Source organism: Quercus lobata, chromosome 3 (genome assembly GCF_001633185.2).
Source record: "Quercus lobata isolate SW786 chromosome 3, ValleyOak3.0 Primary Assembly, whole genome shotgun sequence".
Classification (NCBI taxonomy): domain Eukaryota; kingdom Viridiplantae; phylum Streptophyta; class Magnoliopsida; order Fagales; family Fagaceae; genus Quercus; species Quercus lobata.
Genome location: NC_044906.1, coordinates 33,949,138 through 33,976,177, shown reverse-complemented (window position 1 = coordinate 33,976,177; position 27,040 = coordinate 33,949,138). Strand labels below are relative to the sequence as shown.

Below are 27,040 nucleotides of genomic sequence, written 5' to 3'. Positions count from 1 at the left end.
TCAACGGAAGCAAAGGTCGACCCTACAAGAATTACTAGAATCCCAACAGGGGAAGGATGCTCCCGAAAAGTCAGCACAGACAAAGCTCCCACCTCCTCCACCAGTTGGTTAATTTGAGGCATAGGGAAAGGGTCCTTTGGGCAGGCTTTGTTCAAGTCTGTGAAATATACACATACGCGTCACTTCCCAGTCTTCTTCTTTACCACTACGGTATTAGCTAACCATTCAAGGTAAAAGACCTCTTTAATAGCCCCAGCCTGCTTAAGTTTCATCACCTTGTCTTTTACAGCATTTGAGTGTTCCTTGGACGAATGCCAAGGTGGTTGTTTCCTGGGGGTGACAGATGGATTGACATTCAGATGATGGCAGATGAAGCATGGATTCACCCCTGGAGCTTCACAAGCATTCCAAGCGAATACATCAACGTTCTCCTTGAGAAATATCACTAACTCCTCTTTCTCTTGTGGTGGTAGCTGAGCCTCAACCTAAAAAAACTTTTCCGGATCATCACCTACAGTGAATTTCTCTAAATCTTCACATTTGGCCACTTCATCTTCTAATGCAGAGTTGAAGAAATAGCACCCAAAGTATAAAGCCAGGGTCTAGCCACAATGGCCGTGTAAGGGGAGTATGTATTCACTACTATGAAGTCCACTTCCACTACCTCTGAGCCGGCTTATACGGGCAACCTAATCTGGCCCTTTGGGGTAAGAAGCTTCCCATCAAAACTTACCAGAGGCGAATCGTAGGTTGTCAGGTCTTTAGGTTTTAAGTTTAGTTCTCTGTACAAGTCAGGATATATGACTTCTACATAACTGCCCTGATCCACCATTACCCTTTTCACATTATACCCCCTTATTCTGAGGGTGACCACCAAAGCGTCATCATGTGGTTGTATGGTTCCAATTTTGTCTTCGTCTGAGAAACTCAGCGAAAGAGATTTCTAGTCTAGCCCTCTTCGGCTCGAAGTTGGAGTCCTCAGCTAGTAATCTAGCTACGGACATCACCCTGGTAGGGTGAGAACCAGTTTTCTCAGGTGCGGCAAAGATGACATTAATTGTACCTAACAGGGGCCTCGGAGGAGCATTCCCTTGAGCCCCTGTCCTTGACTGGTCTCCTTGTCCATTGGGTCGATATAGAAATTGTTGTAACCTCCCTTCTTTCACTAGTTGCTCCAGATGGTTCCACAGCGTTCGGCAGTCCTTGGTGGTATGTCCCCTTCTTGGTGATACAGGCAATGAAGGCTTTGGTTGCACCTCAAAGGGTCTCCACTCATCTTGTTTAGCCATTTGAAGTATGGCTCGTTCTTGATCTTCTCAAAAACTTGATGTATCGGTTCTCTGAATATAGTGCTCACCACTTGAGAGCTGTAAGCTCAAACTGCCCAGCAAAATCTCTTCGGGTTTTATTATTATGGTAATGGTCCGACCTGAAATCCCTCCTCTCCTGAGAGATAACCTTGCCCTTCCCCTTAACTTGCTGCTGGTCTTCTTTAACCCTCTTATACTTGTCAATCTGATCTATGAGCTGGCGTATATTGGTAATAGGCTTCCCAGTCAAAGACTTCCTTAAACCATGCTCGGCAGGTAGGCCGAGCTTGAAAGTATTGATGGCTACATCGTCAAAATCACCATTTATCTCGTTGAACATCTCTCAATATCTGTCCGAATATGTTTTCAGGGTTTCAACTTCTCTCATGGACAAAGATAACAAAGAAGCCAAAGGTCAAGGAACCTTGTTGCATGTAATAAAGTGGGACCTGAACGCTTGGGTGAGTTCCTTAAAGAAATCAATAGAACCTACCTTCAGACCGCCAAACCACCTCATCATTACAGGCCTCAGGCTGGATGGGAATACTTTGCATATCAAGGCTTCATTCTTGGAATGCACAGCCATCCTTTGATTGAAGTGGCTAACATACTCCACAGGGTCTGTTCTGCCATTATACATGGTGAACGTGAGCTGTGCAAACCACCAGAGGAGTCTCCTTCTCTCAATCCAACGCGTGAAAGGTGACCTGGAAATTTGGTTGAGTGCTTTGCTTATAGCATCATTTCCCAGACCTTCCAAGGACGAATTTCTGTTTCGGCACTCGTGATGATAGTCCTTATCATATGAGAAAGACTCGCTAGAAGGAGTCCTTGATCTGCACCTATAGCTACAATCCTTTTCACCATCAGAAGAAAAGTCAGAATGAGATGGAGCTCGCTTTCGCCGTTCATGGTGCAAGCTCTTCTTTAGGTGTTCAATCTCCTTCTGCATGTTTCTGGCATTCTCCTCATAAGAGACATGGCTTTTACTCCAATATTGACTCTTATTGATGTGGGTAGTATGTACACTTCCCTCTCGGTCTCTCCTTCGCTCAAGTTCACGGAAATGATCTTGACGTTGAGACCCCATGGATTCTGCTTGGTTTGGACCTGAACCTACCATTGTTGAACGTTAAACTTACTATCGCACCAATAATCCCCACATACAGCGCCAATTGTAAGGACCTGATTTGATATCCTAGCCTAAGGTATGAATGGACTTAGGCCTAAAAAGCCCAAAACAATGAATTTGTAGAGAATGTGTTAGAAAAATGGGCTTTAGTTAACCAAACAACAAGTTAGGTAGGTTTGATGACAAAAGAAAGAAAATACACAAGTGTAAACTGAAGAAAAAACGTCCTCGAAGAAGTCCGAGGACACTAGTTCTTATATAATGTTCTTAGATAATGTTACAAGTCTGGTTCTAGATTGCTACAGTATTTCTTTCCTGATTTTTCCAATTCCCCCTTCTCACTCACTCCTTCTCCTTTTATACTATCTTTCCTTTTCATCTCCACCTTCCACATGCATGCCAGACAGTCGGTGTGGATACTTGTTCCATCAGCACTCCCCATAAGTCCTTATGTAGTAACTGTAAGGCTAAAATCCATTGTTCAGGCATCACCTCCACATTAATGCGGCCAGAGAATTAGCTGCAGTGCATTTAATGCGGAGGCAGCAGCTTTCTCATAAGATATTTTAGGACTCCTTCCTATCTGAAGTCTTTGCAATGCTTGTCCGCTCCAACTGAATTTCCGGGATCATCACTCTCATTGATAGACCATTTCTTAGGACCTCGGCTTTGTCTAGCCAAGGACGCATTCATCCTCGGCACACTCTCTTGAGCCATTTGTACAACTATTTTTTTTTTCTTCTAAACCATCGAATTAGCTTATCAATTCTTTTTTGGAATGGCCATCTCTTTATTTTTTGGGGATCAGTACATAATCTTGGTAACTATTTTTTTTTTTTTTTTGCTAGGTAAGTGCGGGGGATAGAACTCCCGAGCAAGAGATTACAAAGGAATCCGAGTGCCACTTTGCTACAAGGCCATTGGCTTAGTAACTAATATTTAAAAAAGTTGTAATATATAAAATATACAAAATTTTAAAATTTGTTGGGCCTTGCCCCTTCCCCCTTTTCTCATGCTAAACTATGGTAATTTCCATATAGGTGGCTTTTGTCTAAGGTTGCTTATCTTGGAAGCACCAACATAAGCCCTTAAATAAAAGGTAAAAAGTTAAATAAAGTAAGTAGGTGACTCACATGATACTCGTAAATAGTAAGAACAATGCAATAAGTTGGAGACACTTAAGTGAATATATAGGTAATTTTTTAGGGCATTTTTGGTTTGCTATAAGTGAAAATTTTTAAGGTGGAACATAAGCTACTATTCATTTGACCTTAATATCTAAAATCATGAGAAAATAGGAGCATTGCCAAGTGATGCAAAATTCATTAAGTAAGGATGCATTTTATAGTCAAAAAGTCAAACTAAGGGGGTGTTTAGTACATACACTTAAAAACTGAAAACATGTGTTTGATAATATGTATGGAAATACAAGTAGGTGAAAAAGTGTATGAAAATACGTGTAATGTTGTTTAAAAACTGAAAACTTGTGTTTGAGTGGGTGTACCAAACGAGACCTAAAGCTTTGAAAACTAAGTTGTATAATCGAGAATGCAAGACTAACAAACTCATGGAGAAAAACTCTCAAAATTTGATACCCACTTATACGCAATCAATTAGAAATCATCAAAAACCTATTTACAAGACTAGGCCATTTAAACTCTTGCTATTTATAGTGACAGATCATGGAAGTAATTAACTATAAAAAGTAACAATCAACCAACAGCTAACAAACTAACTGAATTAACTAACATATTAGCTAATTGAATTTTTACACACGTGGCAAGGCTTTGTGTTCAAGAGTAATACAATTATGCATAAGCTTTTAGAACAAATAATAATTTAATATGCTATATATCAAAGAAGGAGATCCTGAATTTAATCCATGTCTCCTCCACTCTGCCTTCCATTTAAAATCCCACATATGACTTAACCTATTAAAAGGAAGTTTGAGCCCATACACGAGGGAGAATGTTAAAAGTATGTGGTTGAATGATTAAGTTTATCATTTTTTAATACCTTAAGTTTGTGGAAGAATCGGTAATTTAACAAGAAAGGTAATAAATCTGGCATGCAGCTTTAACACAAGTTGCTAGCAAATTAGCATTATGGGTTGTACCATGACTAAGCTGCCAGCAAGTGCACAATATCATGACTCTCCCACTAAAGAGAAACTTGCCCACAAGTTTGGTTTCTGTAAGAGCAGGAACCCTCTCTATGGTAAGGTAGTAGGTGCTTGACATTAAAAATGTTGTAGATGCAAAGCTGATGTGGTAGCAATATTTGAGTGTATTGTCATTCACTTTCTGAAGAATCTATAACGAGGTCTTCATGTCATTGAGCTTCATATAAACCCCTTCAAGCTTCCTTTCATCAGACAATACAGCCTAATCTAGATCCCCAGCCTTGAAACAACCTGTCTTTTGTGCTTGTCAACTGTTGCATTGTATCTATCATTGGTTGCTTCAATCCTCCTCCTTCTATATGAACTCTGTCATCTCAGCTTCTTTCGCACTAGTCTTTTGAAAGTGTGGCAAAGGAGTGAAGTCCAGATTACTTAAAGGCCTTGCTCCACGCACCATTTCAGAGGGTGTAGCTTCGATTGTCCTGTTGACAGAGGATTTATAAGCAATTTTTTCCAAAAGGAGAATGCTTTCCTAGCCCCTTGGATTCTCACTAATCAAATATCTTAGCAAGTTGCCATAATTTTATTCACTACCTTAGTTTGATCCTCTGTTTGTGAATGGAAAGATGTGCTATAACTTAGTTCAGTGTCAATCTTCCTTCACAATGTTTTCTAAAAATAAGCTAGGAACTATGCTTCCCTATCTGATACAATTGAAGAGGGCACTCCTATGGAACTTGTAGACTTCTCTATAGAAGAATTCAACAATGTGAGAAGCATTCACAGTATTCTTGCAAAGGGATGACTGAGCCATCTTTGAGTATCTTCAATTACTACCATGATCAAATATATGTGCCTTTAGCGGTGGTTTAAGTGTTTTTAGCAGCGGTTTGAATCTACCGCAATAGACCGTGTTTTTTTGTAGTGTATAATCCTAACACTAGAAGGAACAGGAAGAGGAATGTAAATTCTAGCATTGGCGGTTGTCTCTTTGCACCTTTTGGCACACATGGCATTTTTAACATGCCTTCTAATAACATTCTTTTGACATTTTAGGCCAATATTATTCCTCCTACAGCAGCTCTAATATCTTGTCTCTTCCAAAGTTCATCAAGTTATGCCGCTTCATTATTAACTTCTTTCTCAAAGAACACTTAAAAACATAGCTACACACCTTTGAAAAGGAAGCCATCTTTCAACATGTAGCCAGGGTAGTAAGTCATATTCCCATTCTACAATGCATCAAGTGGTCCTCCAAGTCCTTGTACACCAAGATGTTATGAAACTAGACCATAACAATGACTCCTAATAATTGCTCATCTATGCCATCACTCTCATGAATGTACTAAGGGCATTGGTTAGTCCAAATGGGCCAGTCATTTAAAATTAAGACCATATTGAGTCTTGAAGATTGTCTTCTATTCATCCTTAGGTTCGATTCTAATATAGTGGTAGCCACTCCTCAAATCATCTTGGAGAAAACTGTATTTGATGGTGATCTTGTTGATGGCTATGCTGTCAACACACATCCCCCAAGAACCCTCTTTTTTAAAGGTTTGGGAGGGCTAGAACTACAAGGGCTAATGCTTTCTCGAATAAAGCCTTTGTCTAGTGGTTCTTTCACATTGTTTATGCAACTTCTCTTTTTTCTTAAGATCTGCATTCGTTTTAGCATATCATATATCATGTATTGGTTTTATTGAAAAAAATAATTCAATATAACAATATTATATTCGTTAAAGGCTTTCTATTGTGAGCATTGGATGTCATGCCAAATCACATTAATTTCTGTGCTCTCTCTCTCTCTCTCTCTCTCTCTCTCTCACATCATTGTTCAGGCACTTCCCTTTGAAGATCTAGGCCTTCTGAGCATCTTTTTGAGTCATAAACCACACCATTTGATAGATCTAAAGTTGATCTACACACCACTTAAGGAATCACCACCAAACTCCATCGCTCACCTCACAATTAATGACAACATTTTTTGCCAATGTCTTCTGGCTCTCATCATGCTATCCTTAACAGAGTTCTTTAGAAAAAAGGTGTCACTCTCTTATAGTCATCACTGTCATCATCCTTGAACTATTGTTCGTGGCTGAATACAACTACCATTGGTGATTGCTTCATGTATTCTAGCCTCAAGCCACTGTTTCTCAATTGATGTCCCCTATACCACCGGTGCATCCATCCTCTAGTCATAGTATCTGAAGATAGTAAAATTTAGTCTGATGGGCTTATCTTAATGGGCCTGACGGATGGGCACTGTTTGGACCTTTGTAAAGATGGGCCCACGCGCTCTGATGGCCCATCGCACAGACATGGTAAGGGCCCATGATCCGAAATCTCTATTTGCCTAGAAAAGCCCTAAGATCCAATAAGGGAAATTGTATCAAAGTCCCACATTGGAAAGATCTGGAGGTTAAGAAGAAAAGCAACTCTCTACCACTATAAAAAGGAGTAATATTCACGCAAATCAAGGTAAGATGATTTGACCCTCTCAAACGCCTCAAAATAACTCAAGGGACGAATTCTGACTTGACCTTTGGAGGGCTTTTGGCCGGCGCCACACCGGTGCTCTCTAAGGGTTTTTCTTCCGTTTGTTCTTGTTGTGCAGGTTCGTTGACTCGCGAGTACGGTGTGACTTATTGGTGACAATTCTCAACGTCATCAGTTGGCGCCGTCTGTGGGAAACAGAGACGTATAGTACTCCCTAGATTCCCAGACAAAAGAGTTACATGGTACTCACTCGCTCAATGGCAACCACGAATGACGTTCAGGAAGAAGCCCCTACGACGGCCCTTGAGAGACAGGTCAGGACGCTCGCCGCAGCCGTGGAGCGCCTCACCAAGCAAAACCACGACCTGCAAGAGCAGCTGAACCAAAAGAATGCCGCGGTCAATAACCAAGGAGCGGATCAAGAGGGGAACAGCGCCGAAAGGAGAAATCAGGACGGACCACAGGAGAGTAACGCCCCGAGCAAACCAGTACGACGGGACGTAAGCATCCCTTCCCCGACGGACACTGCTCCACAATCCATCATCGCGGAGATGCAGGCGATGAAGGAGCAGATGGATGTGATGATGAGCGCTCTCAAGGGGAGAGTGTCAAGTGATCTCGACGACCTTGTCAACCGGACTGACTCGCCATTCACGGCAGCCGTCAACTCCTTCCCCCTGCCAAGTAAGTTCCGTATGCCAAGTATGGATAGCTACGACAGAGTCAAGGACCCTCTAGATCACTTAGAGACCTTCAAGACCCTGATGCACCTTCAGGGAGTGGCAGACGCGATCATGTGCAGGGCCTTTCCTACAACCCTGAAGGGCGCAGCAAGGATTTGGTTCAGCCGGATAGCACCCAACTCCATCAGCACCTTCAAGGAGCTAAGCGCTCAATTTACTACGCATTTCATCGGAGGACATCGGTATAAGAAATCCACGGCTTGTTTAATGAATATCAAGCAACGGGAAGAGGAGACGTTAAGGGCCTACATATCACGCTTCAACAAAGAAGCACTCTCGATCGACGAAGCCGACGACAAGATATTGGTAGCAGCATTCACAAACGGGCTGAAGGGGGGTAAGTTTTTGTTCTCACTATACAAAAACGACCCCAAGACCATGTCGGAGGTCCTTTACAGGGCCACCAAATATATGAACGCTGAAGACGCACTGCTATCGCGAGAAGATAGACCCAAGAAAAGAGACAGACCGGAGGATTCCCGACAGGACCAGGGGCGGAAGAAAGGAAGGATGGGAGACCGAAGGGAGGACAGACGTCCAAAACCAATGAGCGGAAGGTTCGCAAATTTCACCCCGCTCAACGCACCAATTGATCAAGTCCTAATGCAGATTAAGGACGAAGGGTCCCTGACGTTCCCAGGAAAGCTGAAGAGTGACCCCAGCAAAAGGTCCAGAGACAAATATTGCCGCTTTCATCGTGACCACGGCCACGATACGGCCGATTGCTACGACTTGAAGCAGCAAATCGAAGCACTTATCCGACAAGGGAAGCTGCAGAAGTTCGTCAACAAGGGGAGAACGGATCAACCCCCACAAGAACAACACCTCCGCCGAGAAAACGAGCGACCAAGACCCCCAATTGGAGACATAAGAATGATAGTCGGAGGGACTACTGCGGCCGGATCGTCAAAGAAGGCTCGCAAAACATACCTTCGGATGGTACAGAATGTCCAGTTGACGAGCAGAGTGCCAAGGATAGCAAACGGAGAAGAACCTATTGTTGGGTTCACGGAAGAGGATGCACGGCGCCTACACCATCCACACGACGATGCCCTCGTCGTCAGCGTGCGGACGGGAGACTACAACGTGCACCGAGTGTTGATCGACAACGGCAGCTCGGCCGACATATTGTACTATCCGGCATTCCAGCAGATGAGGATTGACAGGGATCTGCTAATACCGACAGACGCCCCGCTCGTTGGTTTCGGGGGGAGTAAGGTATTCCCTCTGGGTTCGGTAACGTTACGGGTGACAGTAGGAGATTACCCCCAACACATCACCAGGAACGTGACATTCTTGGTGGTCGATTGCTCGTCCGCCTACAATGCTATCCTTGGACGACCTACGCTCAACTCGTGGAAGGCGGCAACATCAACTTACGCCCTAATGATTAGGTTCCCAACGGAGTATGGGGTAGGAGAGCTACGCGGAAGCCAAGTTGCCGCACGAGAATGCTACGTCGCTATGATGGAGATGCAAGACCAAATCCAGGCCTTGAACATAGAAGAGCACCGAACGGTGGCGGAACCAACAGAGAAGCTGGAGGAGATAACTCTTGACAGTTCCAATCCGGACAGAACAACCAAGATCGGAACGCTTGCCAAACCCGCAAACCGTCAAGAGCTCGTAGCTTTTCTGAGGAGCAATAAGGATGTGTTCGCCTGGAGCCATGACGATATGCCGGGAATCGATCCCTCCGTCATGGTACACAAATTGAATGTATTACCCTCATTTCCACCCGTCCGACAAAAGAAGAGAGTGTTCGCAACGGAACGAGACCAAGCAATAGCGGAGGAAGTCCGCAAACTCCAAGAGGCAAGCTTTATCAGGGAAGTCTACTATCCCGATTGGCTGGCGAATGTGGTAATGGTAAAGAAAGCGAGCGGTAAATGGCGTATGTGCGTGGATTTCACGGATCTTAACAAAGCGTGCCCTAAAGATAGCTATCCCCTTCCAAGAGTCGACGTCCTAGTAGACTCGACGGCTCAACACCAATTATTAAGCTTCATGGACGCTTTCTCGGGTTATAATCAGATCCGCATGCTCGAGGCCGATCAGGAAAAGACTTCGTTCGTAACCAGCCAAGGACTATTCTGCTACAAAGTAATGCCATTCGTCCTGAAGAATGCGGGGGCAACATACCAAAGGCTAATGAACAAGATGTTCGCGAAGCAGATCGGGAGGAATGTTCAAGTCTATGTCGACGACATGCTGGTGAAGAGCCAGAAGGAGGAAGACCACCTCGAAGATCTTAAGGAGACGTTCGGTACGCTACGATCCTACAACATGAAACTTAATCCGGGAAAATGCGCATTCGGCGTAACGGCAGGCAAATTCCTAGGCTTCATGGTATCCCAGAGAGGGATTGAGGCTAACCCGGACAAAATCCGAGCCATACTAGAAATGGCACCCCCGCGAAATGTGAAGGAGATACAAAGCCTTAACGGCAAGGTAGCGGCGTTAAATAGATTCGTGTCGAGAGCCACGGACAAGTGCCTGCCCTTTTTCCGCACATTAAAGAAATCATTCGAGTGGACGGACGAGTGTCAGCGAGCGTTCGAGGAACTAAAGGCATACCTATCCTCACCACCCCTATTGAGTCCCTCGCAACCTGGCGAAGAACTTTTCCTCTACTTGGCTGTCTCCTCTGTCGCCGTCAGCGCTGCTTTGATTAGAGAAGAAGATAATGCACAGAAACCTGTATACTACGCCAGCCGGGCGCTCCGCGGCGCCGAAGAAAGATACCAACTTATGGAGAAACTCGCTTTCGCATTGATAACGGCTGCTCGCAAGCTCAAACGTTACTTTCAAGCCCACACCGTGAACGTAATGACCGACAAGCCCTTGCGAAGGGCACTGAGTAATCCTGAAGCCGCAGGTCGACTGACACTGTGGGCAATAGAATTGAGTGAGTTTGATATCAAGTACCGTCCGCGTGTGGCCATTAAAGGACAAGCCGTAGCCGACTTCATAGCGGAGTTTACGCGTGACGAGGACAAGGGGGCAGAAGAACCACTCAAGTGGAGCATCTTCACCGACGGGTCATCCAATCGGCGAATTGGAGGGGCCGGCATAGTGTTGCTGTCGCCCGAAGGGGACAAGATCGAATGTATGGTCCGTCTCGACTTCCCCATTACCAACAACGAAGCAGAATACGAAGCGGTGGCGGCAGGACTCGACCTAGCCAAAGCCGCCGGAGCTGAAAGTGTGGCCGTCCATTGCGACTCTCAGGTCGTGACCAATCAAGTAAACGGAGACTACGAATGCAAGGGGGAAAGGTTGAAGAGATATCTTGATCAAGTGAGAACGAGAGTCAACGGACTAAAAGCGACGGTCGTCCAAATCCCCAGGGGAGAAAATGAGCTCGCCGACCGGCTAGCCAAAGCCGCCTCAGCAGAACATGTGATGACACCGGGTAATGTACTTTCCTTCGTTCAACTCTTTCCACTAATAGACCCCGACAATATGCAGGAGATACGCTCCGAAAGAAACTGGACCACCCAGATAGCTTCATACCTGAAGGACGGGTTACTGCCACAAGAGAAGGAGGCAGCGAGGAAGCTGAAAGTCCAAGCGGCGAGATTCGTCCTGATAAAAGACGTTCTTTACAAGAGAGGATTCTCCCGCCCTTATCTAAGATGCCTCGGGGTTGAAGAGGCAGACTACGTAATGAGGGAAGTGCACGAAGGGATATGCGGGAATCACTCTGGGTCGCGGTCGTTGGTGCACAAACTGGTACGAGCTGGGTATTACTGGCCAACCATGCAGAAGGATGCCGAGTCGTACGTTAAGAGCTGCGACAAATGCCAGAGGTTCAGCAATGTTATCGGACAGCCAGCTGAGGAACTGACCCCTATGACGGCTCCATGGCCGTTCGCACAATGGGGACTGGATATCATGGGACCCTTCCCAACTGCGGTAAGGCAGCTCAAGTTCTTGGTAGTGGGTATTGACTACTTCACAAAATGGGTAGAAGCGGAAGCCTTGGCCACCATTACAGAAAAGAACGTTAGAAGTTTTGTTTGGCGGTCCATCGTATGCAGGTTTGGTATTCCTAGAGTCCTTGTCTCGGATAACGGGAGGCAGTTCGACAACAGCCACTTCCGGGATTTTTGCACACAGCTGGGAATAAAAAACCACTACTCATCACCCGCCCATCCTCAGGCCAATGGCCAGGTTGAAGTCACGAACCGATCCCTGCTAAAGATTATCAAGACTCGGCTCGAGGGGGCAAAGGGAATATGGCCCGAAGAATTACCGAGCATACTGTGGGCGTACAGGACAACGGCGAGGACTCCGACAGGAGAGACGCCATTTCGACTGACATACGGGAATGAGGCGGTCATCCCCGCAGAAGTTGGCCTCACAAGTTACAGGGTTCACAACCATGACGAAGGCAGGAACGACGAATCAATGAGGCTACAGCTGGACCTGATAGATGAAGGTAAGGTCGGCAGCGGAGCAAAGGATCGCAAGATACCAGGAACGCATGGCCAGACATTACAACTCCCGGGTCCGACACAGAGACTTCCAAGTAGGAGACCTCGTACTCAGGAGGGTCATGGGTGCAGCTAGAGACCCTACACAGGGAAAGCTCGGCCCCAACTGGGAAGGACCTTACCGAGTCACGGCATGGAAAAGGAAAGGAACATACCACTTGGAGACTACGGAGGGGGAGAAGCTACCGCATCCATGGAATGCGGAGCATTTGAGGAAATACTACCAGTGATAGTAACACGGCGAACGGCAACCAATTTTCCATTTGGCTTTTTATTAACTATTTATAAGTTTTTTCTTTAACATGTGTTTCTCTTGCTACAATCCTGTCGTGCCTTTTTTAAGCCCAAGGGGGCAGGCACTTTTCCTTTACGCAATTAGATACCATTATAATCTTCTTCTACTTTGATGTCACTACAATTGTCCTCGAACTTAACGAATGCTAGTTTAAAGTCCATAATGTGGACGGATCACCAAAACGGTGAGAATTCTACATGTCCACAAAGTAGACGGATCACCAAAACGGTGAGAATTCTACATGTCCGCAAAGTCACCAAAACGGTGAGAACTACATGTCCAAAAGTGGACGGATCACCAAACGGTGAGAATAATACAGCCAAAAGTGGACGGATCACCCAAAACGGTGAGAAATTCTACAAGTCCATAAATGGACGGATCACAAGACGGTGAGAATAATACAAGTCCACAAGTCCGGTGAGTAAATTCTACAAGTCCGGAAAGTGGACGGTATATGCGTCATAATGTGGACGGATCACCAAAACGGTGAGTAGTTATACAAGTCCACAAATTGGACGGTGTAGCCTCCACAAAGTGGACGGATCACAAAGACGGTGAGAATTATGCAAGTCCATAAATTAGACGGTGTATCCGCCACAAAGTGGACGGATCACAAATTGGACGGTGACTCCTCAAAGTGGACGGATCACCCAAAACTACATGTCCATAAAGTGGACGGATCACCAAGACGGTGATAATTATACTATAATTTAGACGGTATCAGTCTCAAAGCGAACGGATCACCGTAATTAAAATTAGAGATATTTACGCACCTAAAACGGTGACTACATGTCCGACGGACGGACCTACAAAACGTTTAGTAATACTACGTGTTTGTAAAATGGACGGTATAGCAAAAACGGTGAATAAATTACGTACATACATAAAGCAGACGGCTCTAAAACGCCCACAAGGTGGACGGACAACATGACGATATAAGTCAGCTTCAATAGTTTAGCTTATAAGTGGACGGATCAACAGACGAGCTTGTGCAAATTAAAATTCAAAATAAAAGTAGACGGAGAAAATCCTTAACGGATACAGATCACGAAAAGACAATGAATGAAAAGCATTGTTCAGTACAAATGAAACTTCAACCAAACCGTCTACAAGTTATTAACAATACATAAAAAGGGAGACGGATCCTCATCAACAATTATATGGGTTACTCTGCTTTATTGGGGTCGACAACAGCGACCTCATTCGGCATAGCGGACTCTCCGTCACCCTGAGCTGCCTCTTCTCCAAAGAGATCCTCCGTATTTTCGGAGGCGACGGGTAGAGCAGACGTCTGACCTTGATCAGTTAGTGTTATCATGGACAAGTCCAGATCTGGGTAGGCCTTCTTCACCTGACGGAGCGAATCGTCGAAGCCTTGAAGGAACGATCCTGCCAGCTCCTTCAACAAAGACTCGGAGTTGCGATATTCGCTGACGGCGTCATCCCTTGCATGACGGAGTTTTTTCTTCAGATCCTTCACCTCGTCTGCTCTAACCTTCAAGGCCTTCCCAGCCTCCTCCGTCCTCTGTTCAAGCTCTTCTCTCGTCTTCTCAGAGAGTGCAAACTTCTGCTCCATCGTGGCCTTCCACTTGTGCAGCTGGCCAAGCTCCTCTTCCGTCTGCCCAAGTTTTGACCGTACCCGTTCCAGAGCCGCTTCACGGTTGAGGCAGCGGTCCATCAAGCCCTTCATCATAACCAAGGACTGAAATAGACAAAATTAGAAGTGTCAAAAATGAAACTAGGGAGTGGACGGACATAAACTGAAGGATAAGGAAAGTTACCTGTCCGACGGCAAATAACCCCGTCTCCCCCATCACCTCCGTCGAATGATTCCCAAGATCCTCATAATCCTCTGCAGAAAGTATGGACGTAAGCTTCTCCAAAGCGAACTTCGAGTCCTCACGGAGAAGGGGAGGGGGCTTCTCCCCGCTGACCGGTGGAGCATGCATTAGGCCCTTACCGGCCCCTTGTTTAACTTGGGTGACGGCCTTAGGGCCCTCAGCCATCAAGCCCACCACGGGCTCCATTGACACCTTTGGCTGCTTGAGTGGAGACAATACACTGGGTTGCTGCGGTCTTGACCCGATGACCCCGGCCACTGGGAACAACGAAAGAATACACAAACGTGAGTCCGTCTACTTTTACCCTTGAAATTGAAATTTTATTTTTGAAAAAATATCATCATCCGTCCTGTATTGCAGAAATGGACGACGCCAAGAGAAGGGCAATGATAAAATCTCTAGCCGTCGAGCAAAAGAAGACGGGTGAGATCGTTGTTCCCAGTGTGCCGGGGTCATCGGGTAAGAGGAAGCAGCCACCAAAGTCCGACCGTCCACTCAAGCAGCCAAAGGTGTCAATGGAGCCCGTGGTGGGCTTGATGGCTGAGGGCCCTAAGGCCGTCACCCAAGTTAAACAAGGGGCCGGTAAGGGCCTAATGCATGCTCCACCCGTCAGCGGGGAGAAGCCCCCTCCCCTTCTCCGTGAGGACTCGAAGTTCGCTTTGGAGAAGCTTACGTCCATACTTTCTGCAGAGGATTATGAGGATCTTGGGAATCATTCGACGGAGGTGATGGGGGAGACGGGGTTATTTGCCGTCGGACAGGTAACTTTCCTTATCCTTCAGTTTATGTCCGTCCACTCCCTAGTTTCATTTTTGACACTTCTAATTTTGTCTATTTCAGTCCTTGGTTATGATGAAGGGCTTGATGGACCGCTGCCTCAACCGTGAAGCGGCTCTGGAACGGGTACGGTCAAAACTTGGGCAGACGGAAGAGGAGCTTAGCCAGCTGCACAAGTGGAAGGCCACGATGGAGCAGAAGTTCGAACTCTCTGAGAAGACGAGAGAAGAACTTGAACAGAGGACGGAGGAGGCTGGGAAGGCCTTGAAGGTTAAAGCAGACGAGGTGAAGGATCTGAAGAAAAAACTCCGTCATGCAAGGGATGACGCCGTCAGCGAATATCGCAACTCCGAGTCTTTGCTGAAGGAGCTGGCAGGATCGTTCCTTCAAGGCTTCGACGATTCGCTCCGTCAGGTGAAGAAGGCCTACCCAGATCTGGACTTGTCCATGATAACACTAACTGATCAAGGTCAGACGTCTGCTCTACCCGTCGCCTCCGAAAATACGGAGGATCTCTTTGGAGAAGAGGCAGCTCAGGGTGACGGAGAGTCCGCTATGCCGAATGAGGTCGCTGTTGTCGACCCCAATAAAGCAGAGTAACCCATATAATTGTTGATGAGGATCCGTCTCCCTTTTTATGTATTGTTAATAATTTGTAGACGGTTTGGTTGAAGTTTCATTTGTACTGAACAATGCTTTTCATTCATTGTCTTTTCGTGATCTGTATCCGTTAAGGATTTTCTCCGTCTACTTTTATTTTGAATTTTAATTTGCACAAGCTCGTCTGTTGATCCGTCCACTTATAAGCTAAACTATTGAAGCTGACTTATATCGTCATGTTGTCCGTCCACCTTGTGGGCGTTTTAGAGCCGTCTGCTTTATGTATGTACGTAATTTATTCACCGTTTTTGCTATACCGTCCATTTTACAAACACGTAGTATTACTAAACGTTTTGTAGGTCCGTCCGCTTTTCGGACATGTAGAATTATTCACCGTTTTAGGTGCGTAAATATCTCTAATTTTAATTACGGTGATCCGTTCGCTTTGAGACTGATACCGTCTAAATTATGGACTTGTATAATTATCACCGTCTTGGTGATCCGTCCACTTTATGGACATGTAGAATTATTAAACGTTTTGGGTGATCCGTCCACTTTGAGGAGTACACCGTCCAATTTGTGGAAGTGTTGAATTGCGGTGATCCGTCCACTTTGTGGCGGATACACCGTCTAATTTATGGACTTGCATAATTCTCACCGTCTTTGTGATCCGTCCACTTTGTGGAGGCTACACCGTCCAATTTGTGGACTTGTATAACTACTCACCGTTTTGGTGATCCGTCCACTTTATGGATAATTTTATTCGCCGTTTTGGTTACCCGTCCACATTATGGCGCATATACCGTCCACTTTACGGACTTGTAGAATTTACTCACCGTTTTGGGTGATCCGTCCAATTTATGGACTTTTAGAATTTCTCACCGTTTTGGGTGATCCGTCCACTTTTGGACTTGTACTGTTCTCACCGTTTTGGTGATCCGTCCACTTTGTGGACATGTAGAATTCTCACCGTTTTGGTGATCCGTCCACTTTTGGACTTGTATTACTCTCACCGTTTTGGTGATCCGTCCACTTTGTGGATATGTAGAATTCTCACCGTTTTGGTGATCCGTCCACTTTTGGACTTGTATTACTCTCACCGTTTTGGTGATCCGTCCAATTTTTGGACTTTAAACTAGCATTCGTTAAGTTCGGGGACAATTGTAGTGACATCAAAGTAGAAGAAGATTATAATGGTATCTAATTGCGTAAAGGAAAAGTGCCTGCCCCCTTGGGCTTAAAAAAGGCACGACAGGATTGTAGCAAGAGAAACACATGTTAAAGAAAAAACTTATAAATAGTTATAATAAAAAGCCAAATGGAAAATTGGTTGCCGTTCGCCGTGTTACTATCACTGGTAGTATTTCCTCAAATGCTCCGCATTCCATGGATGCGGTAGCTTCTCCCCCTCCGTAGTCTCCAAGTGGTATGTTCCTTTCCTTTTCCATGCCGTGACTCGGTAAGGTCCTTCCCAGTTGGGGCCGAGCTTTCCCTGTGTAGGGTCTCTAGCTGCACCCATGACCCTCCTGAGTACGAGGTCTCCTACTTGGAAGTCTCTGTGTCGGACCCGGGAGTTGTAATGTCTGGCCATGCGTTCCTGGTATCTTGCGATCCTTTGCTCCGCTGCCGACCTTACCTCATCTATCAGGTCCAGCTGTAGCCTCATTGATTCGTCGTTCCTGCCTTCGTCATGGTTGTGAACCCTGTAACTTGTGAGGCCAACTTCTGCGGGGATGACCGCCTCATTCCCGTATGTCAGTCGAAATGGCGTCTCTCCTGTCGGAGTCCTCGCCGTTGTCCTGTACGCCCACAGTATGCTCGGTAATTCTTCGGGCCATATTCCCTTTGCCCCCTCGAGCCGAGTCTTGATAATCTTTAGCAGGGATCGGTTCGTGACTTCAACCTGGCCATTGGCCTGAGGATGGGCGGGTGATGAGTAGTGGTTTTTTATTCCCAGCTGTGTGCAAAAATCCCGGAAGTGGCTGTTGTCGAACTGCCTCCCGTTATCCGAGACAAGGACTCTAGGAATACCAAACCTGCATACGATGGACCGCCAAACAAAACTTCTAACGTTCTTTTCTGTAATGGTGGCCAAGGCTTCCGCTTCTACCCATTTTGTGAAGTAGTCAATACCCACTACCAAGAACTTGAGCTGCCTTACCGCAGTTGGGAAGGGTCCCATGATATCCAGTCCCCATTGTGCGAACGGCCATGGAGCCGTCATAGGGGTCAGTTCCTCAGCTGGCTGTCCAATAAAATTGCTGAACCTCTGGCATTTGTCGCAGCTCTTAACGTACGACTCGGCATCCTTCTGCATGGTCGGCCAGTAATACCCAGCTCGTACCAGTTTGTGCACCAACGACCGCGATCCAGAGTGATTCCCGCATATCCCTTCGTGCACTTCCCTCATTACGTAGTCTGCCTCTTCAACCCCGAGGCATCTTAGATAAGGGCGGGAGAATCCTCTCTTGTAAAGAACGTCTCTTATCAAGACGAATCTCGCCGCTTGGACTTTCAGCTTCCTCGCTGCCTCCTTCTCTTGTGGCAGTAACCCGTCCTTCAGGTATGAAGCTATCTGGGTGGTCCAGTTTCTTTCGGAGCGTATCTCCTGCATATTGTCGGGGTCTATTAGTGGATAGAGTTGAACGAAGGAAAGTACATTACCCGGTGTCATCACATGTTCTGCTGAGGCGGCTTTGGCTAGCCGGTCGGCGAGCTCATTTTCTCCCCTGGGGATTTGGACGACCGTCGCTTTTAGTCCGTTGACTCTCGTTCTCACTTGATCAAGATATCTCTTCAACCTTTCCCCCTTGCATTCGTAGTCTCCGTTTACTTGATTGGTCACGACCTGAGAGTCGCAATGGACGGCCACACTTTCAGCTCCGGCGGCTTTGGCTAGGTCGAGTCCTGCCGCCACCGCTTCGTATTCTGCTTCGTTGTTGGTAATGGGGAAGTCGAGACGGACCATACATTCGATCTTGTCCCCTTCGGGCGACAGCAACACTATGCCGGCCCCTCCAATTCGCCGATTGGATGACCCGTCGGTGAAGATGCTCCACTTGAGTGGTTCTTCTGCCCCCTTGTCCTCGTCACGCGTAAACTCCGCTATGAAGTCGGCTACGGCTTGTCCTTTAATGGCCACACGCGGACGGTACTTGATATCAAACTCACTCAATTCTATTGCCCACAGTGTCAGTCGACCTGCGGCTTCAGGATTACTCAGTGCCCTTCGCAAGGGCTTGTCGGTCATTACGTTCACGGTGTGGGCTTGAAAGTAATGTTTGAGCTTGCGAGCAGCCGTTATCAATGCGAAAGCGAGTTTCTCCATAAGTTGGTATCTTTCTTCGGCGCCGCGGAGCGCCCGGCTGGCGTAGTATACAGGTTTCTGTGCATTATCTTCTTCTCTAATCAAAGCAGCGCTGACGGCGACAGAGGAGACAGCCAAGTAGAGGAAAAGTTCTTCGCCAGGTTGCGAGGGACTCAATAGGGGTGGTGAGGATAGGTATGCCTTTAGTTCCTCGAACGCTCGCTGACACTCGTCCGTCCACTCGAATGATTTCTTTAATGTGCGGAAAAAGGGCAGGCACTTGTCCGTGGCTCTCGACACGAATCTATTTAACGCCGCTACCTTGCCGTTAAGGCTTTGTATCTCCTTCACATTTCGCGGGGGTGCCATTTCTAGTATGGCTCGGATTTTGTCCGGGTTAGCCTCAATCCCTCTCTGGGATACCATGAAGCCTAGGAATTTCCCTGCCGTTACGCCGAATGCGCATTTTCCCGGATTAAGTTTCATGTTGTAGGATCGTAGCGTACCGAACGTCTCCTTAAGATCTTCGAGGTGGTCTTCCTCCTTCTGGCTCTTCACCAGCATGTCGTCGACATAGACTTGAACATTCCTCCCGATCTGCTTCGCGAACATCTTGTTCATTAGCCTTTGGTATGTTGCCCCCGCATTCTTCAGGCCGAATGGCATTACTTTGTAGCAGAATAGTCCTTGGCTGGTTACGAACGAAGTCTTTTCCTGATCGGCCTCGAGCATGCGGATCTGATTATAACCCGAGAAAGCGTCCATGAAGCTTAATAATTGGTGTTGAGCCGTCGAGTCTACTAGGACGTCGACTCTTGGAAGGGGATAGCTATCTTTAGGGCACGCTTTGTTAAGATCCGTGAAATCCACGCACATACGCCACTTACCGCTCGCTTTCTTTACCATTACCACATTCGCCAGCCAATCGGGATAGTAGACTTCCCTGATAAAGCTTGCCTCTTGGAGTTTGCGGACTTCCTCCGCTATTGCTTGGTCTCGTTCCGTTGCGAACACTCTCTTCTTTTGTCGGACGGGTGGAAATGAGGGTAATACATTCAATTTGTGTACCATGACGGAGGGATCGATTCCCGGCATATCGTCATGGCTCCAGGCGAACACATCCTTATTGCTCCTCAGAAAAGCTACGAGCTCTTGCCGGATTGCGGGTTTGGCAAGCGTTCCGATCTTGGTTGTTCTGTCCGGATTGGAACTGTCAAGAGTTATCTCCTCCAGCTTCTCTGTTGGTTCCGCCACCGTTCGGTGCTCTTCTATGTTCAAGGCCTGGATTTGGTCTTGCATCTCCATCATAGCGACGTAGCATTCTCGTGCGGCAACTTGGCTTCCGCGTAGCTCTCCTACCCCATACTCCGTTGGGAACCTGATCATTAGGGCGTAAGTTGATGTTGCCGCCTTCCACGAGTTGAGCGTAGGTCGTCCAAGGATAGCATTGTAGGCGGACGAGCAATCGACCACCAAGAATGTCACGTTCCTGGTGATGTGTTGGGGGTAATCTCCTACTGTCACCCGTAACGTTACCGAACCCAGAGGGAATACCTTACTCCCCCCGAAACCAACGAGCGGGGCGTCTGTCGGTATTAGCAGATCCCTGTCAATCCTCATCTGCTGGAATGCCGGATAGTACAATATGTCGGCCGAGCTGCCGTTGTCGATCAACACTCGGTGCACGTTGTAGTCTCCTGTCCGCACGCTGACGACGAGGGCATCGTCGTGTGGATGGTGTAGGCGCCGTGCATCCTCTTCCGTGAACCCAACAATAGGTTCTTCTCCGTTTGCTATCCTTGGCACTCTGCTCGTCAACTGGACATTCTGTACCATCCGAAGGTATGTTTTGCGAGCCTTCTTTGACGATCCGGCCGCAGCAGTCCCTCCGACTATCATTCTTATGTCTCCAATTGGGGGTCTTGGTCGCTCGTTTTCTCGGCGGAGGTGTTGTTCTTGTGGGGGTTGATCCGTTCTCCCCTTGTTGACGAACTTCTGCAGCTTCCCTTGTCGGATAAGTGCTTCGATTTGCTGCTTCAAGTCGTAGCAATCGGCCGTGTCGTGGCCGTGGTCACGATGAAAGCGGCAATATTTGTCTCTGGACCTTTTGCTGGGGTCACTCTTCAGCTTTCCTGGGAACGTCAGGGACCCTTCGTCCTTAATCTGCATTAGGACTTGGTCAATTGGCGCGTTTAGCGGGGTGAAATTTGCGAACCTTCCGCTCATTGGTTTTGGACGTCTGTCCTCCCTTCGGTCTCCCATCCTTCCTTTCTTCCGCCCCTGGTCCTGTCGGGAATCCTCCGGTCTATCTCTTTTCTTGGGTCTATCTTCTCGCGATAGTAGTGCGTCTTCAGCGTTCATATATTTGGTGGCCCTGTAAAGGACCTCCGACATGGTCTTGGGGTCGTTTTTGTATAGGGAGAACAAAAACTTACCCCCCTTCAGCCCGTTTGTGAATGCTGCTACCAATATCTTGTCGTCGGCTTCGTCGATCGAGAGTGCTTCTTTGTTGAAGCGTGATATGTAGGCCCTTAACGTCTCCTCTTCCCGTTGCTTGATATTCATTAAACAAGCCGTGGATTTCTTATACCGATGTCCTCCGATGAAATGCGTAGTAAATTGAGCGCTTAGCTCCTTGAAGGTGCTGATGGAGTTGGGTGCTATCCGGCTGAACCAAATCCTTGCTGCGCCCTTCAGGGTTGTAGGAAAGGCCCTGCACATGATCGCGTCTGCCACTCCCTGAAGGTGCATCAGGGTCTTGAAGGTCTCTAAGTGATCTAGAGGGTCCTTGACTCCGTCGTAGCTATCCATACTTGGCATACGGAACTTACTTGGCAGGGGGAAGGAGTTGACGGCTGCCGTGAATGGCGAGTCAGTCCTGTTGACAAGGTCGTCAAGATCACTTGACACTCGCCCCTTGAGAGCGCTCATCATCACATCCATCTGCTCCTTCATCGCCTGCATCTCCGCGATGATGGATTGTGGAGCAGTGTCCGTCGGGGAAGGGATGCTTACGTCCCGTCGTACTGGTTTGCTCGGGGCGTTACTCCCCTGTGGTCCGTCCTGATTTCTCCTTTCGGCGCTGTTCCCCTCTTGATCCGCTCCTTGGTTATTGACCGCGGCATTCTTTTGGTTCAGCTGCTCTTGTAGGTCGTGGTTTTGCTTGGTGAGGCGCTCCACGGCTGCGGCGAGCGTCCTGACCTGTCTCTCAAGGGCCGTCGTAGGGGCTTCTTCCTGAACGTCATTCGTGGTTGCCATTGAGCGAGTGAGTACCATGTAACTCTTTTGTCTGGGAATCTAGGGAGTACTATACGTCTCTGTTTCCCACAGACGGCGCCAACTGATGACGTTGAGAATTGTCACCAATAAGTCACACCGTACTCGCGAGTCAACGAACCTGCACAACAAGAACAAACGGAAGAAAAACCCTTAGAGAGCACCGGTGTGGCGCCGGCCAAAAGCCCTCCGAAGGTCAAGTCAGAATTCGTCCCTTGAGTTATTTTGAGGCGTTTGAGAGGGTCAAATCATCTTACCTTGATTTGCGTGAATATTACTCCTTTTTATAGTGGTAGAGAGTTGCTTTTCTTCTTAACCTCCAGATCTTTCCAATGTGGGACTTTGATACAATTTCCCTTATTGGATCTTAGGGCTTTTCTAGGCAAATAGAGATTTCGGATCATGGACCCTTACCATGTCTGTGCGATGGGCCTTCAGAGCGCGTGGGCCCATCTTTACAAAGGCCAAACAGTGCCCATCCGTCAGGCCCATTAAGATAAGCCCATCAGACTAAATTTTACTATCTTCAATCCTCATTACATGTACTTCGCGCGTGAGATAAGACTTTGTATTTTTTATTTTTTGGGTTTACACTTTTTACTCGTGATTGTTTTATTTTATTTTTTATTTTAAAAATAAGTTGTATTAGGATTTGACTATTAATATGAGAGAGAAATGTGAAAGCGGAAAAAAAAATAGTTTAATGATAAAAAAATGGTAGTATAAATATAAAGTAAGAAATTTAAACTCTAAAATTTTTAATTATAAACATTAGTAGTTAGTTAAATTATAGGATTCTTAGCAATAATCTGGGCAATACTTCCGTACTCGGTACTTCCATGTAATAATGACTCACATCCCATTCGCACGCAAATTTGATTGTTTTCTTTGACTTGAGATTTTGCGATGTTCTCCAAGAATCAACTTCGTCACCTGAAAAAAAACAAAAACTTAAACTTCGTCACCTAACAATTGCCCTCAATCCCAAGGCAAGCTGAGCACCCATTGTGAGTTGATAGTTACAAACCTGTCATCCACTGTATTGTGATAGTAAATCACAATTTTTGCATTATTTTGAAAATTTAGTGCCAAATTAGGATATGATTATTTTGTTAAAATTGAATTTTTTTTTTGTTGAAAATAAAGTAGATAAAGGTAAAAATTAATTGAAATAGTACAATAAAACTCATAAATAATATCAAAAAGTGCAATGAGATCTATAAATAATAACAAAAATAAACTAATTAGTAAAAATAAACTGACTTTTTAAGTTTAATCCAAACACACACTAATACATGTGATGAAAGAGCCATTGGTGTGCAATTAATGTTTTGCACTTGATAGTGACAATACATGTGGGTGAGACCCATTTAGTCAAGCAAAATTATAAGATTATTTTCATAATTCGAAAACAAAGAAAGATCTCATAATTTTCCACAACTCTAACTCAACTTCTTGCGTTATTAGTTATCGAAACCAAACATTTGAAATGAATGTCGGCCCCTAGAGAAGTTAGTTATGACTCTAACCAAACATGGCCTCATTATCTTAAAAACACACCAATGAAGTTCGTAGAATAATTTGAGAAATATAAATATATGAACCGGGGTGAAATTGGATTCGAAGCTATTAATACGCATGAATGCACAAAAAGTTGACCCAAAATGTTTGGGCTTGGTCTGTTTTGGGGCTTGGGGGGATGGACTTCAACAATGGATTAACTTGAGCGTAGTGTACAGGTTAGCCATGTGAAGGCTCCTAGTAGATAGGAAAGGCAACATGATGGCTAAAAATTAGGAATCATTTTAGAGCCCAGAATAAATTGGGCTCCATAGTCCATACATCAATTGAGGTAAGAGAACTTAAAGGTTGTATGCTTTCAAAAAATTTGTTGAGTTTATCCTAAAAGCAAAGCCTTTTCATAAGCATTAGAGGGGTTTTGGTTGACACTACATCGATGTCACTCTGATAAACGTGATTCATTGCAGATGTTCATAATTCACATTATTTGTACAATCAACTATGTAGTTAATTTAGAACAAAGTTTTCAAACATCAACATAATCGACAATTTACCTATGCTAACTAATACAAGTTCCACTTTCCAAAGATAATTTTTGCTGTCTTTCTATTGTAATAGCATTAAATCAAATTCTTCTATATGAATAATAATGTTTCCGAAATAAAGAATTAATAATAATGTTATTGAGATTCAAGTGATAATCCATCGATGATGACATTTTTTTATGGTGCTTCATGTCTGTGGTTCAAATCCCATCTCTCCTATTATTTATCTAACAAAAAAATATTAGTGTAAAAAGACAGAAATTGTTAGCGATTATAAATAAAGGCACTATTAATTTCATTGTAAAATACTTTCCAATGTAAATTTTTTTTTGAGGAAAATGTTTTCTTTTCCGGTGTTTCGGTTGTATTCCTTAAGATATTAAAAAAAAAAAAAAAAACATATGAGCACAAATCCAACTAGATCTACCCACAAAACTATTTTGTCGGCACAAATCTAGCTAGGTCCGCACACAAGATGATTGGATTAGTGCAAACCTAACCAAATCTACCCACAAAACCATCAAATTGCTACTGATTTGAACCAATCATGAACCCTGCAACCCCATTGCATTGATTTCGAACGAATGCTGCTTCGCCTCCCAACTCACCACCAACAACCATTGCTTGCCTCATGCCATCGCATCGACATCCTTGTGCCCCAATACTGAGAGAGAGAGAGAGAGAGAGAGAGAGAGAGAGAGAGAGAGAGAGAGAGAGAGAGAGAGAGAGGTATGCATGGGTTGGGTTGAGGGGATTTTTTGACCCAACTCACCATGGTGGGTCAAAAAAATTCAACCCAACCCAACCCATGTTGAATCCATGGGTTGGACAATTTTTTTTATTACTATTATTATTAAATTGAGCAAAAAAAATATATCACATTTGTCACTTGACTTGATAAACAAAATATATATTAATATATAAACTGATATTCCAACTTAGTTGTAAACAAAATATGTTTAAGTATCCAACTGAGTTGATAAACAAAATATAAATGAACTAGTATCCTAATTCACTTATAAACAAAATATACATGAGTTCCTAACTCAGTTATAAACAAAATATATCTAATTTTTTTATTATTAATTATATAATATATTTAAATATATATTAAAAGAACTAATAGGATTTTATAGTATATATAATAGTAGGAACTGAGGAAGTGCTCTACAGTTGGTTTTTTTTTTTTTTTTTTTTTTTTTTTTAATTTTTTTAATATATAATATATTTTAAACATATATTAAATATGGGTGGGTCGGGTTTGGCGGGTATGTAATTTTATGACCCAAACCTAACCCAACCCAACCCACCAAGCCTAAAAACCGACCCAACCCGACGCGTCGGGTCGGGTTTGGTAGGTTTTTTATACGCCCCTAGAGAGAGAGATTGAGGTGGGGGGGGGGGGGAGTTGATATTACATTTTACAACTTATACATACAAGTTTTCCAATTAACAAAAAATGTTTTGAGGTTCAACTAAGGTTTTACAATGAAACAAATATTGAAAATTGCTGAAAATGTTTTTTGAAAAACATTTAACAACAAAATAAATGGAGTTTAAGTTGGGTTGCATCATAAGTTACATCATTATAGCATTAAAAAAATTCTTGAATATCAACAAATAAGTTTTTACATATTTTTAGGCCTCGAAGTTAAACCAAGTGCGCTGTAGCCGTCTAAACTCTAAACTCTAAAGCATAGATACTAAAAACCCTATAGAACAAATCTCCCTATCCCATTATATATCTATTTAAAAAAAAAAAACAAAACAAAAAAAAAAAACAAAGAAGCCCTACAAGAACCCACTAATTCATCCTAAGACATCCAAAAATTAATGAAAGAAAGCTTTGGTACAAGAACATGGGGACAATACATCACAGATCTTAAAAAAAAGCACATCTTTGAGTCACAAATCTATTTTATTCGAAAGATCAAAATGAAAGGTGCTGAACCTTAACTTAATCATCATTAACCTTTCAAAGAACGCCGAAAGTCAGTGATATTAATCATTAGATTACAGCTACCCTCTTCTACCAAAAGGGGAGGAAGAATATTCTTCATTGAAATAAAGGCTGCCTCCTCATGTCGTTTACATTAAGTTAGGTATTAGTCACATGGGCTAATCAAAGCCATATTAGTACTTTCCTACCTTGTAGGTTTGTAACAACAAGAACTTAGGTATAAAAATTTATTTATGTTATCCTCGCACTACGACAAGTCGCCTAATTTTCACTCTCTCTAGAGGAAGTACATATGGTGTTGAAAGTAAAACCCATTTATATGCTTCTTTTTTCTTTTCTTTTTTTCTTTTTTGGGATATAAGATGGCAATATTTAAGCTTTTAGTTTGGGGCAAATCCAAACACTAATTGTCGTTTTACATTGCTTGGATGTAAACTAGTTTGCATAATATCCACATTTTCTAAAAATGTCCACACTTTAGTGCTCTCATATAATTGCTTGTATAATAGAAAAAATGATCATACTTTAGCCAACCAAGTTTAAAATTCACTCTTTCTCTCTTCCTTGTGTGTGTGTGTTTGTTTCTCAAAAAAAAAAAAAAAAAGTTTAAAATTCA

At 44.6% G+C, this 27,040-nt stretch overlaps 2 protein-coding genes across 2 annotated transcripts; one reads left to right on the top strand and one right to left on the bottom strand.

Moving 5' to 3' along the window:
- Positions 1 to 13,656: 13,656 nt before the first annotated feature.
- LOC115980799 lies at positions 13,657 to 14,624 on the bottom strand. Its single transcript, XM_031103012.1, has 2 exons — positions 14,379 to 14,624; positions 13,657 to 14,299 (listed from the first exon to the last, which is right to left on the bottom strand). The coding sequence occupies exons 1-2, from the start codon at positions 14,622 to 14,624 to the stop codon at positions 13,763 to 13,765; spliced, it is 783 nt and encodes a 260-aa protein (XP_030958872.1). The 3' UTR covers positions 13,657 to 13,762.
- An 87-nt stretch (positions 14,625 to 14,711) lies between these two features.
- On the top strand, positions 14,712 to 16,120 carry LOC115982714. Its single transcript, XM_031105406.1, has 3 exons — positions 14,712 to 14,722; positions 14,799 to 15,199; positions 15,279 to 16,120. The coding sequence occupies exons 2-3, from the start codon at positions 14,801 to 14,803 to the stop codon at positions 15,813 to 15,815; spliced, it is 936 nt and encodes a 311-aa protein (XP_030961266.1). The 5' UTR covers positions 14,712 to 14,722; positions 14,799 to 14,800; the 3' UTR covers positions 15,816 to 16,120.
- The last annotated feature ends 10,920 nt before the right edge of the window (positions 16,121 to 27,040 follow it).